Below are 11741 nucleotides of genomic sequence, written 5' to 3' on the forward strand. Positions count from 1 at the left end.
TATCTGGGTACATTTGGTAAATGTTATATGTTGACCCGGCCAATATTACTTGAGAATGCTATTCCATCCCTAAATAAATGTTGTTTTTGGTTTCTGTACTATAAGTTTGACTAGATTTATAAAAAATACGTGCAACATTTATATCTCCAAATAGATTTATTATGAAAATATATTTAATGATCTATCTAATAATATTAATTATGTATCATAAATATTAATTTTTTTATAAAATTAGTTAAAGTTATTTCTTGGGAAGCGAGAACGACAGTTATTTAGGGACATAAGGACAATTATTAGAGACTGAGGGAGTATGCATCATTAAAGTAGTAAATGTTATGTTGAACGAGGGGACCGGAGTTGGCGTCAAAGTTAATGACACATTTATAGCCCCAAACAACTCCTAGCTTTGGGCGTAAACTCTAGAAGCACCAATTTGGGCGCGTTTGGTGGAGCTCGCGTCGGCTCTGGCTCTACCACTATGCGGGTACTGTGGCGGAGCACCACAAACGTAGCTCCGACAGCTCCTTCTCAATCCACGTTCATTTGTATAGGAGCCAGAGCTATTTTTTTAGTCGCTACAGTGATCTACAGGGTTGCACAGTCCCTGCATGGAGGAGCCGGAGCCCTGGAGAGCCGAGCCAAACACGGCCTTTGAAACCTAGGATTTCTAGAACGCTGAAATAGAAAAAATATAGGACAGACTTCTATGTCACTTGCAGTTCTACATGAACCGGAAATGTAGAAAAGTTTTTAATGGAGCATTTGGAAACAACATATCAACATAGTAGAAACGATAGAATTCGGGGAGGGGAGAGAGAGACGAGAAACAACATGAATTAAAGAAAGAAAGATAGATAGATAGATAGATAGATAGATAGAAAAGAGAGTTTTCAAGAGGTTGATTTTTTGCAAAATTCCTATGGATTGAGTCATTCCATAGAGATTCTGTAGGACTTCAAAGCCAGTCCTTTGTTCCAAAGAGCCATATAGGAATTTTCTATAGGCTTATGATCGTACAAGGGACCTAAATGTCGGCGTGTTTTTCAACTACGAAAGCCTGTAGCTGCCATATTTAAAGTCTAACCAAGCAGCGTCCTTTTACTCGTGGCGCCCGCAGTTGAGGGCTGGCAAGATATGGCGGGGAAGCCGGGGAGCCAAACATCCTCTACCTCTACCTCTACCTCTACACCTAAAAAACATGAAGGGTTATCGTCGTTGCTCAGAAAATCGCCCGCTCATCATCTGCTCACATCTATGGAGTTCGTATTGTCCGCGTGTGGAGTCCACGACGGAGATGGTCGGCGGCCTCATCACAGTACTTTGCAACAGACCTGAATGGACGAATGCCATATTCCTACTTCTCCTGAATGGACTCGAAGTTCTGCAGCGTGAGGCCATGTTCCTTACCTCTGCGACATGGATCCCTGCCTCTGCCTGCACCTGTGACGGTCTTCCTCTTAGCATCAACGTTGAGCACCTTGTCCATGAGCGGACGGACGATCATCTCGGATGGGAGAGCACGATCTCGTTGGGGGACTCGAGCGTCCTGATCTTGCGCCACTCCTTGTGCACGACGGCGAGCATGCCCACAAGGCCCGAGATGTGGGAGCGAGTCTGGGCGTCTGGCTGGAGCAGGATGCAGGCGTGGACCCCATGGGTGCTCCGACAGTCGTCTATGAAGTTCGTGACAAAGACTGTCGGGGGTCTCATCAGATTATTTAATTCCAAAGCATGCATGGAATCACCAACTTCTACTATAAGGCCTTGCTTAGTTCCAAAAAGTTTTCCAAAAAAGTGCTACAGTAGTCATCACATCGAATCTTACGATACGTGTATGGAACGTTAAATGTAGACGAAAAAAAACTAATTACACAGTTTGGTTGGAAATCACGAGAGGAACGTTTTGAGCCTAATTAGTCCATGATTGAATACTAATTGCCAAATAAAAACAAAAGTGTTACAGTAGGCAAATTTCTAAATTTCGTCCAACTAAACAAAGCCTAAGAACCTGCTGCGGAACATGGGCCTGCTCCACTTGGACCAACAGCTCTTCAGCGCCATCTCTGCGGATGCATAGACCACCGCCTACGCGTCCAACATGGCAAGCTTCTTCAACGACTTCCGCGACGCCATGGTGAAGATCAGAAATTGGGCGCTATCGACATTCGTCACTGGTCTGAAGGGCGGGTCAGGGTGAATTGCAGAAAGATGAACTAATTGATCGGCGTCAGGTTTGGTAGTGTCGCGATGGAGTGATCAATGCCTGTAGTGTGCGGTGGTCTAAAGAGTTACTTTTCCTTCCATGTTGGCGTAGTCCGTTTTGAACGGTTGTAGTGCTACCATACACGAATAACACGAAGGATAAGAACATTATTATTGGATCAATCATCCCATCATGCCTTGATCAATTGTGCATGTCCTGATTGTTTTTTTAAAGATGTTTGTATTCTGAATTTGGTCTCGTCATGTGTCATATCTTCAAGCTGGCAATTGACAGGAGCATCTGTTGTCACAGCGCTGAGCAAGGCGAGGAAGCCTAGCTTCCCTCCACGTTTGGTTGGGTGGCTTAGCTCCTAGCCAGGCTTCCCAGATGCAGCTTTCGCTTGTTTGGTTGCTACTTACTTGCTAATGCAAAAGGTGTTCCTTAGCCTGGCTTACCGGAAACGGAGGGGAGCCTGGCTTGCGCTAGGCTGAGGAAGGAATCGTCTCACCTCCCTCGGTGCTGCTAGTGCCGCCGCCGGCTCACTCGTCTCACCTCCCTCCACCTCTTCGTGCCCGCCGCCGGCTCACTCATCTCACCTCCCTCCACCTCCTCATGCCCGCCGCCGGCGCCCGAATCGCCAGAATCCGGCGGTCCTCCAGGCTCATGCGTCGGCGCTCCACCTCCACCAAGCTCGTGCGCCGACGCTCCACCTCCACCAAGCTCGTGCGCCGGCGCTCCTCCATGGTGGCCTCGTGCCGCGTGGCGGCGGCGGGCCCACACGCCTCCACGGTGGGCTCGTACTCGCGACCCTCCGCGCTCGCGCGCACTGCAGCATCGTCCTCCACCGCAGACCCACCGGAGAAGAGAGCGAACGCGGCGGCGCTGAGGACCGGTGGCTCCGTCGAGGGGGAGGCCGAGGCGGAGCACGACGTCGTTGGGGAAACGGAGGTGGAGCACGACACGGAGGAGGACTTCGTCGCCCACCTCGCCTCCGACCTCGCAACCCGCCTCGCGTCCTCAGCCAGCTCCTCGCGTCCTACAGCTGCACGGGCAGGGGCACCGCCGGTAACATGCCTACCAAGTGTTTGAAAAAATGCACCAAAGAGGGTAACCATACCAGCTGAAAGATACGGTGATTGTATGCAAAGAAAAGCAACCAACTAAGGCCCTGTTTGTTTCCGCTTCTCCCAGACACGCTTGGATTATAATCTAAGTGAAGATTTTCTCGCTTTTCGCTTCTCGTAGTTCAAATCTCTGAAGCGACTTACCACATAAGCGAGAATCGGTGGAAATAAGCAAAGCGTTTGACGGGATTCTCGCTTATTTCCACCGATAAGCCGCTTATAAGCTGAAACAAACAGGAAACAGGGGCTAAACATACGATTCTTAACCCAGGGCTTAGGCAGAGAATGCAACAAAAACAAGTGCATCTTGTATTGCACAAGCCAGAATAAAATTGCCCAGGCTTAGTTTTGCACGAAGAAGCGAACCAAATACACCCTATGCTCCGCCACTGCTTGAGTCATTCATTTCTCAAGTATGAATCTTGAGCAAGGCAGGGACAAGGCCAAATGATAAAATCTTTCGTCATAGATGTGACTAAAAGTTTGTCGTTATACACTCATAAATTAAAAGCTGGATCGTTAGTAAACATACGTACTTCATCCATCTTTAAAAAAAATTAATACAATTCAGTTACTTATTTAATATGATAAGCATTAATATCTTTTAAATAAATTTAGTTAAATTTAAGATAGTTTGGTGCAGGGACATATATCTAGTTTGAGAAAAAAACAAAATGTTCACTGTATAGTAGTATCGTGCCGAGTCACTCCCGACTCCCGACCGGCTCGCGAGCTAACCCGGAGACACAGCCGACTCCCTCGAGCCTCGTCCTCATCCGTCGTCACCGGTTGCTTCCCGCCGCCGCCTTGCGCTTGCGCCTCCATGCTCTCTCAGGTACCTCCTCCACCGCCCCGCGGCCGTCCCCTCCTCCGAACGGCTCGATCGTCACTAGGCATCACCAGCACCGCGTAGTACGGCCAACGAACCCTAGATCCACTGCTGGATCATCCGGGAGGCAGCTGCGCTGCTTGATTGCTTCTTCTCTGAGCGATTTGATTAGTTGCATTCTGATCCCTTGTGGTGATGCTTGGTTGGTGCTCTTCTGGATTTACTGTGGAGATGTTCTGGAACTTATGATGCTGGTGGATCTAGTTATTATACTATAGTTACGCTGTTAAGCATATACTTTTGAGGGAGTAGTATAGATTACATGACATGTAGTGCAATATATAGCAAAACATTTTGGGATGGGGACACAGTGATTTGCAACTGTTCTTTAGTTCCTTTTCACCTTTTGTTTCAGATCTGTTTTCATGATGTTGAACTAGGTTGTTTGATCATGACCGTGCTCTTTTGTTGCTGTGTGGGCTTGTTCTTTTAATCTTATGGTATTTATTGCAGCAAGTTGCTTGAATCAGTATATGTAGTTGTAGCACATTTTTGTATGGTCAGTTCTAGTCAGCTTAGATATAATGCATTTCGTGCTGTGCTGATCAAAGTCCCTTTCGTTTGTTTTTAGCAATGATGGGAACAGAAGGCATTGCAGCCACAGTCATCGAGGACCCTGAACCCTCAATTCCGCCTGGATTTGGACCTTTCGCTTCCCCGGCATCATGGGGAATCCAAAACGATGTTAAACCTGCTGATGCTCATTCTAGTTCTGATTTAGCATTACAGAGCATCGCCGACGATGTGGAAATTTTGGAATGTCTATCCAGTTCAGTGGATCGCCAGAGTGACACAGGTTGCAGTATTTCTGGGAGCAATACCTGTAAGAAATCACTGCGCAATAGACCTCCAATAGATTATAGCCGCTTTGATCAGATTGCAGGTGAAGATTCTGATGCTGAAGTAGCAGACAAGGTTGCACTTACTGTACTATTTCATCCTTATTTCTTCACCAGTTACCTGAATTTTATCATGATGTTAATGCCTCGCACAATATTGCTCAACTCTATGGATAGGGTGTAAGTTCAGTGAAACATAGACAACAATTCCCTAAAGGAGTACTTCGAGGATGTCCAGACTGTGCCAATTGTCAAAAGGTTTGTGTAATTCTGAAAATTGATGGATAGCCTCCACAAAGGTGTTTTGTTGCTTATATCACGTCACATCATGCAGGTTATTGCAAGATGGAATCCATCTGGTGCACGTAGGCCTGTTCTTGATGAGGCTCCTGTTTACTATCCTACCGAGGAGGTTTGTTGCTATTAGTACTTTCACTGCACTGAATTTGTTTTTGCACACACTAATCTTATGATATCTTCTTATGGATCAGGAATTCCAGGACACCTTAAAATATATTGAGAGTATCCGCCCAACGGCAGAACCATATGGAATATGCCGTATTGTTCCACCAGCTTCATGGAAGCCTCCATGCCTTCTTAAAGAGAAAAACATTTGGGAATGCTCAAAATTTTCTACTCGGGTACAGAAGGTTGACAAGCTCCAAAATCGTAAATCGTCCAAGAAGAGCAGAAGAGGTGGAATGATGAAGAAGCGTAGAAAGATTTCAGAGACTGAAGAAATCAATCACAATCAAATTGGAATGCAGCAAAACCAAGAGAGATTTGGATTTGAACCAGGACCAGAGTTCACGCTACAGATGTTTCAGAAGTATGCAGATGACTTCAGTGATCAGTATTTTATGAAAGATAAATGCAGAGATTCACCACCGTCAGTGGAAGATATTGAAGGCGAGTATTGGCGCATAGTTGAAAGGCCGACAGAAGAGATAGAGGTATAAAAAAACTTAGCAAAGAGCCAAAGAGTATCTATGCCCATTGCATTTAAACTTCTGAAAATGCAATTGTGTTAGTCCTGGATTTTTGACATTTTCCAATAATGGCCCTGTTAGAGAATTTCTTGTTTAGTTTGCAGTTCAGCTGTTACTGCTGTATATGATTCCTGACATGCATGTAGTTCTAAATAGTCATAGCACTTGCATGTGATATCTTACTTGGTAGCGTCTGTGTTTACATATACAGAAATAGTTCTGCTACTTTCTAACTGATCAGAAAATCCATTCTCATATAGGTAATATATGGTGCCGATTTGGAGACTGGAACTTTTGGCAGCGGGTTTCCAAAGTTATGTCCTGAAATGAAATCTGATGTGGAGGATAAATATGCACAATCTGGGTGGAATCTAAATAACTTGCCTAGACTACAAGGTTCAGTTCTTTCTTTTGAAGGCGGCGATATTTCTGGTGTTTTAGTGCCTTGGCTTTATGTCGGCATGTGTTTTTCATCTTTCTGCTGGGTAAGATGCTTGTGATATTCTCTTTAGTTTCATAGTTTGTGATTGATGCTATTGATTATGGAAGCTTTGTTATGGACTTATGGTATCCATCCTGAAATATTTCACTGATTGAATTGTGCCTGTTGACAGCATGTTGAAGATCATCATTTGTACTCACTGAACTACATGCATTGGGGTGCTCCAAAGATGTGGTATGGAGTTCCAGGAAAGGATGCCGTGAATTTGGAGGCTGCAATGAGGAAACATCTTCCTGAGTTGTTTGAGGAGCAACCTGATTTGCTTCACAATCTAGTAAGTTTTTCTCTTGGTTGGTGATTTTTGTCTCAAACAATAGTTTCAGGTATATAAGCTTCCCCAGATAATGGTTAACTATGGATTATGCTTATGTGGCTATTCTGTGATTATGTTTTTGCACGGCATTTAAAACAATATTCTTCCCTTGTATATGCAAGTTACAATCAGATATGCTCCTAAATGAAAATGCTAATTCCTTCTGCAGGTTACTCAGTTTTCACCATCATTGCTTAAATCTGAAGGAGTACCAGTCTACCGTTGTGTTCAGCATGAGGGAGAGTTTGTCCTGACATTCCCACGGGCATACCATGCTGGTTTTAATTGTGGCTTCAATTGTGCAGAAGCTGTTAATGTGGCACCCATTGATTGGTTGCCAGTTGGACAAAATGCTGTTGAGCTTTATCGTGAACAAGCTCGGAAAATAACTATCTCCCATGATAAGCTGTTGCTTGGGGCTGCAAGAGAAGCAATAAGAGCTCAGTGGGACATCCTATTTCTCAAGAGGAATTCTGCTGATAACTTGAGGTGGAAAAGCATATGTGGACCTGATAGCACAATATGCAAGTCACTGAAGGTAAATGCTAGCCACAATATATAACTACGTAATTAGTGTCAGTTGTTTCAATTTCAGTGGAATCTAATATTTTTTAAATTACTCTACTTAGGCACGAATTGAAATGGAGTTGGCACAAAGACAAAATGTATCCTCTCCATGTCAATCTAGGAAAATGGATGCCGAATTTGATTCTACTGATAGGGAATGTGCATTGTGCTACTATGATCTGCATCTTTCAGCTTCTGGCTGTCCATGCTCCCCAGAGAAATATGCTTGCCTGGTACATGCAAAGCAGCTTTGCTCATGTGATTGGAACAAAAGGTTTTTCCTATTTCGTTATGATGTCAATGAGTTGAATATCTTAGCTGATGCTTTAGGGGGAAAGCTAAGTTCCATTCACAGATGGGGTGTCTCTGATCTTGGATTAAGTTTGAGCTTGTGTGTCAAACGGGAAAAGGTCCAAGATTCCAAGACTGTTCGCAGATTAACTGATGGCCCAAGACGGTCCTACATGTCACAGGCATCAACAGTATCGTTGGTTCCTTCTTCTGTTAGCACTGAACAGAAAGAACAGAAAAGCAATGAAAATAAGACACTGGATTTAGGTTGTCCAGGTACGAATTTACTTAAAATAAGTCCGGAGGCAAATAGTGTGTGTCCTTTGACAAAGCAGATAAAATCAGAAAATGTCTCACAGCTAAAGGAGCCATGTGTGAAGAATGAATTATCATGTCCGACCAGCAATGGTACCAGCCGACAACATAATGGAGGGATTGGAGGCCACAAAGTTGCAGCACCAAGCTTGATGGTTCCTTCTGATCAATCATTTCCTGCAAATGCTGTGATAAGACCCTTAATTACTTCAGGTGAATCCACGAGAAGTGCGCATGTCTTGGCAGTATCTAAAGAGAGTAGAGAAACCTCTTCCCGAACTGGAGACTGTACATCTTCACTTACACTTCGGGAGTATCATAACAGGCCAGTGTCAATGATTGATAATGGAGCTAACATGAAGCCAGATCTGGAAAACTTAGACAATTCTCATAGGTTGATGGCATCATCAGACTTCAATGCAACTCTATGTCATTCTTACAAGGATCAAACATTCTTAACACCGGAAACTAATACCTCAGTGATGACTGAGAAAGATAGCAATCAGGCCCGTACTGCAAGCCAGCAGTTTGTCAATACTACTTCAAGAACACAAAATGTGTCTCAGGAACCATTGTGTAGTGTCACTGCTCCAAAGCAACTCATAGATCCTCAAGTTGTGAAAAATGCATATGGTGTTTTTGGTTCAGGCAGTGCCCACCTTGGGCATCCAACTGTTGGTAATCAGCAACTAAATGAGAGATGGCATCAAAGACAATCTGATTCTCTATCCAGTGTGGAAGTTAGAGCTAGGGGCCATTCAGCTATGGTAGTGCAGCCTGCTCTGGAAAATCACAGCAGAAATGGAGTTGCACAGAAGGGTCCTCGCATAGCTAACGTTGTACATAGATTCAAGTGCTCTGTTGAACCTATAGAAATTGGTGTTGTACTATCTGGGAAGTTGTGGTCCTCAAGTCAAGCAATCTTCCCAAAAGGTTTGTTTTGGCAGATTGATATACCTCTCTCTAGACATCTTGAGCATTTATGATATCAGGGTGAACACTTCTGGATTTTATCATACTATTGGAATGTTTCCTTATTGTTATCTACTTATCTGAATACCTTCATTCAGAGATTTGAATTTCATCTGCAGTTTGTTTCATATTTTGCTATGTTCTTCTAGCATGTTTTCCCTTTGCAAATGCAGGGTTTAAGAGCAGAGTAAAATACTTCAGTGTTGTAGATCCAGTACAAATGACATACTACATATCTGAAATATTGGACGCTGGACAGCAGGGACCTCTTTTTATGGTAATTTTTTTTTGCTTTTTGTGCCTTCCATATATTTATATCCATTCTTCAGTATCTTGATATTTTATTGCCTTTACAGGTGACTGTAGAAAACTGTCCTGGCGAAATTTTCATAAACATCTCTCCTACCAAGTGCTGGAACATGGTTCGTGAAAGGCTTAATATGGAAATAAGGAGGCAGCTCAATATGGGAAGAGCTCACCTTCCTACACTACAGCCTCCAGGATCAGTTGATGGTCATGAAATGTTTGGGTTGTTAACACCAGCAATAGTTCAGGTGTGGCATTAATGCTTGGCATTCACTTGACATTCTATGCAACACACTGTTACTGTTACACATGATGGAAATGCTCTTTTATGGTTCTAATTGACATTTTTTGGAATTTAACGGCAGGCAATTGAGGCTCGGGACAGAGATCACGTCTGTACAGAGTACTGGCGATCAAGGTCCCATGTTACAATTGAGAATCGAGACAATCAGAATATGCCACCTCAGGATCCATTGGTTATTGCACTGAGGGGGCTCTTCCAGCGGGCTAATTGTGATGAACTGCGAGCACTACGCAGTTTACTGATGAGCAATAGAACTCTGGACGACAGTTCTAGGCAGCAGGCTTGCCAAATCCTCGATGAGGAGATTGCAAAGCAATGGCACTGACCAGCGTAAATACAGGCTGTTGTACTAACCAATTGTAGTTGGCATGAAATTTTTTGACGGGATCAAGCAGTTTTAACTTTAAGGCTTGCTTCTTCCGTTGCCCTTGTGCCCATTCTTTTCATTCTTGTGACCATACCCAATTCTGTAAGAATTGCTACCTTATTGAGTGATATAGGTGCCTCATCTATACTATTGTGTTGCAAATTATGATCCTTGGTTTTTTTTTTCTTGATCAGTTATTGCAAGTGGTGTCAATAAGCATGAGGCTACAGCTGCATCACCTGCAAGGAAGTCAAAAGTAAGAAGCACATTCATTTGTAATGGCATCATAATGTTCTTTATTCCCATTTCATCGTGGTTCCTTAGTATTTTTCTGAAATAGTTGTGGCTGATTATCATGCTACCAAATGACAAGGGTGAGCAACTTATTATAAGATGTAGCTGGGTCATCATATTCCTTTGTTCTTGAAATCTGTTTACCATGAATGCTTGTCTGATGTAAACCACCCTTATTGAGATTATTCCAGAAGTTGTATTCTTTGTGGAGCAAACAATGATTTTATATGTATTCACTTGGCATGCATAACTAACTCTGTTTCATATAAACTGTATCAGCATTCCATGCCTGTGCCAACTTCCTTTTAACAAACAATATACTCAATTCTTCTGAAGGACTGATATGTATCATTCCTTGTTCTACCATGTGAAGACTAGCCGATGAACAGCAGCAACTTTGGCTGCAGCGCATTTTTATGTAATTTGCAAAATTCATGGCTATTTTCACTTGCAATCAGTAGAGCAAATTTCCTTGTAGTTTTCAATAGAATAGAGAAAAAATGTATTTTCACTTATGCGTACTTTGCATTTTGCATAGAAGTGGTATACTGTATGTCTATGCATAATGTATTTACAGATGTATTGTCATGCACTAGCACACACTCCCTTTGTCCCAGAATAAATCAATTCCTAGAGTTATCGTAAGCCAAACTTTTTTTAAGTTTGACCAGATTTTATAGAAAAGAATGCAAGAGTTATGAAACCAAAAATTATTACCATGAGATATATATATATAAGGTGCTCCTAAATCCAGTAAAATATAAAAGAAGTTTTACTCAAGACAATTCTAGGAATTGATTTATCTAGAGATGGAGTATAACGGTTCCTCTTGATTTCTAAGAAATAAACAGCCTGTTCGCTGGTTGGTTTCTGGGCTGATGAGCTCGGCTAGTGCTGATTTGTTGTGAGAGGAAAACACTGTTGGCTGGCTGATAAGCCCTGACTGAAACCAACGAGCGAACAGGTTGAAAGGCAAAGGCTTCAATGGTCTAATTGCCTGGTAGAGCGCACTGCCAAAATAAATAATTTCTACCTTTCTAGGTCTTATAACACATAGATATGGTAGATGTCACATCGATCTGTAAAAGCCTCCCCCCTTCCCTCCTCTCTAACTCAAAGTTGTTTCTTTCGGAGTACTAGCTGACCTGTCCAAGTAGGGATAGAATGGTAGATTTATACAAATATGTAACCTGGTATAAGTTCAATTGGAGGCAAGACAATGGGTGATGAAATTAAGCACTTTCAAGGTCTCTTAGTCGTGAGCTAAGAGTGCATAGGCCCAGTCCGGAGTCCCAGTCAGCAAAGGTTGAGCTGGGCCTTTGAGAAGTTCCTTATGAATGGATGAAGATTTTACAGAGCTACTGAGATATAATAATAAAGTATACTTATGCGTGATTGATGTGCGGAATGTAAATTGATGCCAGAAGAATGAAGATACTGTGGAGACACTGCAGGTTGAGGTGTTT

General features: G+C 43.0%; 1 protein-coding gene across 1 annotated transcript; it reads left to right on the top strand.

The window, feature by feature from the left end:
* Positions 1–3992: 3992 nt before the first annotated feature.
* On the top strand, positions 3993–10532 carry LOC136526822 (lysine-specific demethylase JMJ703-like). Its single transcript, XM_066519404.1, has 13 exons — positions 3993–4162; positions 4788–5131; positions 5233–5313; positions 5390–5467; positions 5547–6008; positions 6305–6529; positions 6659–6820; positions 7029–7397; positions 7489–8965; positions 9178–9281; positions 9361–9558; positions 9676–10083; positions 10176–10532. Exons 2-12 carry the CDS (start codon positions 4790–4792, stop codon positions 9937–9939), a joined length of 3762 nt encoding a protein of 1253 aa, XP_066375501.1. The 5' UTR covers positions 3993–4162; positions 4788–4789; the 3' UTR covers positions 9940–10083; positions 10176–10532.
* The last annotated feature ends 1209 nt before the right edge of the window (positions 10533–11741 follow it).

Source organism: Miscanthus floridulus, chromosome 19, assembly GCF_019320115.1.
Source record: "Miscanthus floridulus cultivar M001 chromosome 19, ASM1932011v1, whole genome shotgun sequence".
Lineage (NCBI taxonomy): Eukaryota > Viridiplantae > Streptophyta > Magnoliopsida > Poales > Poaceae > Miscanthus > Miscanthus floridulus.

What these genes read in the sequence shown, in the direction of transcription:
- LOC136526822 (XM_066519404.1), top strand. Translation starts at nt 4,790, where the DNA reads ATGATGGGAACAGAAGGCATTGCAGCCACAGTCATCGAGGACCCTGAA. An exon ending in ATGCTGAAGTAGCAGACAAG is followed by an intron (nt 5,132 to 5,232) that starts GTTGCACTTACT and finishes CTCTATGGATAG; the next exon opens with GGTGTAAGTTCAGTGAAACA. An exon ending in CTGATTTGCTTCACAATCTA is followed by an intron (nt 6,821 to 7,028) that starts GTAAGTTTTTCT and finishes TTCCTTCTGCAG; the next exon opens with GTTACTCAGTTTTCACCATC.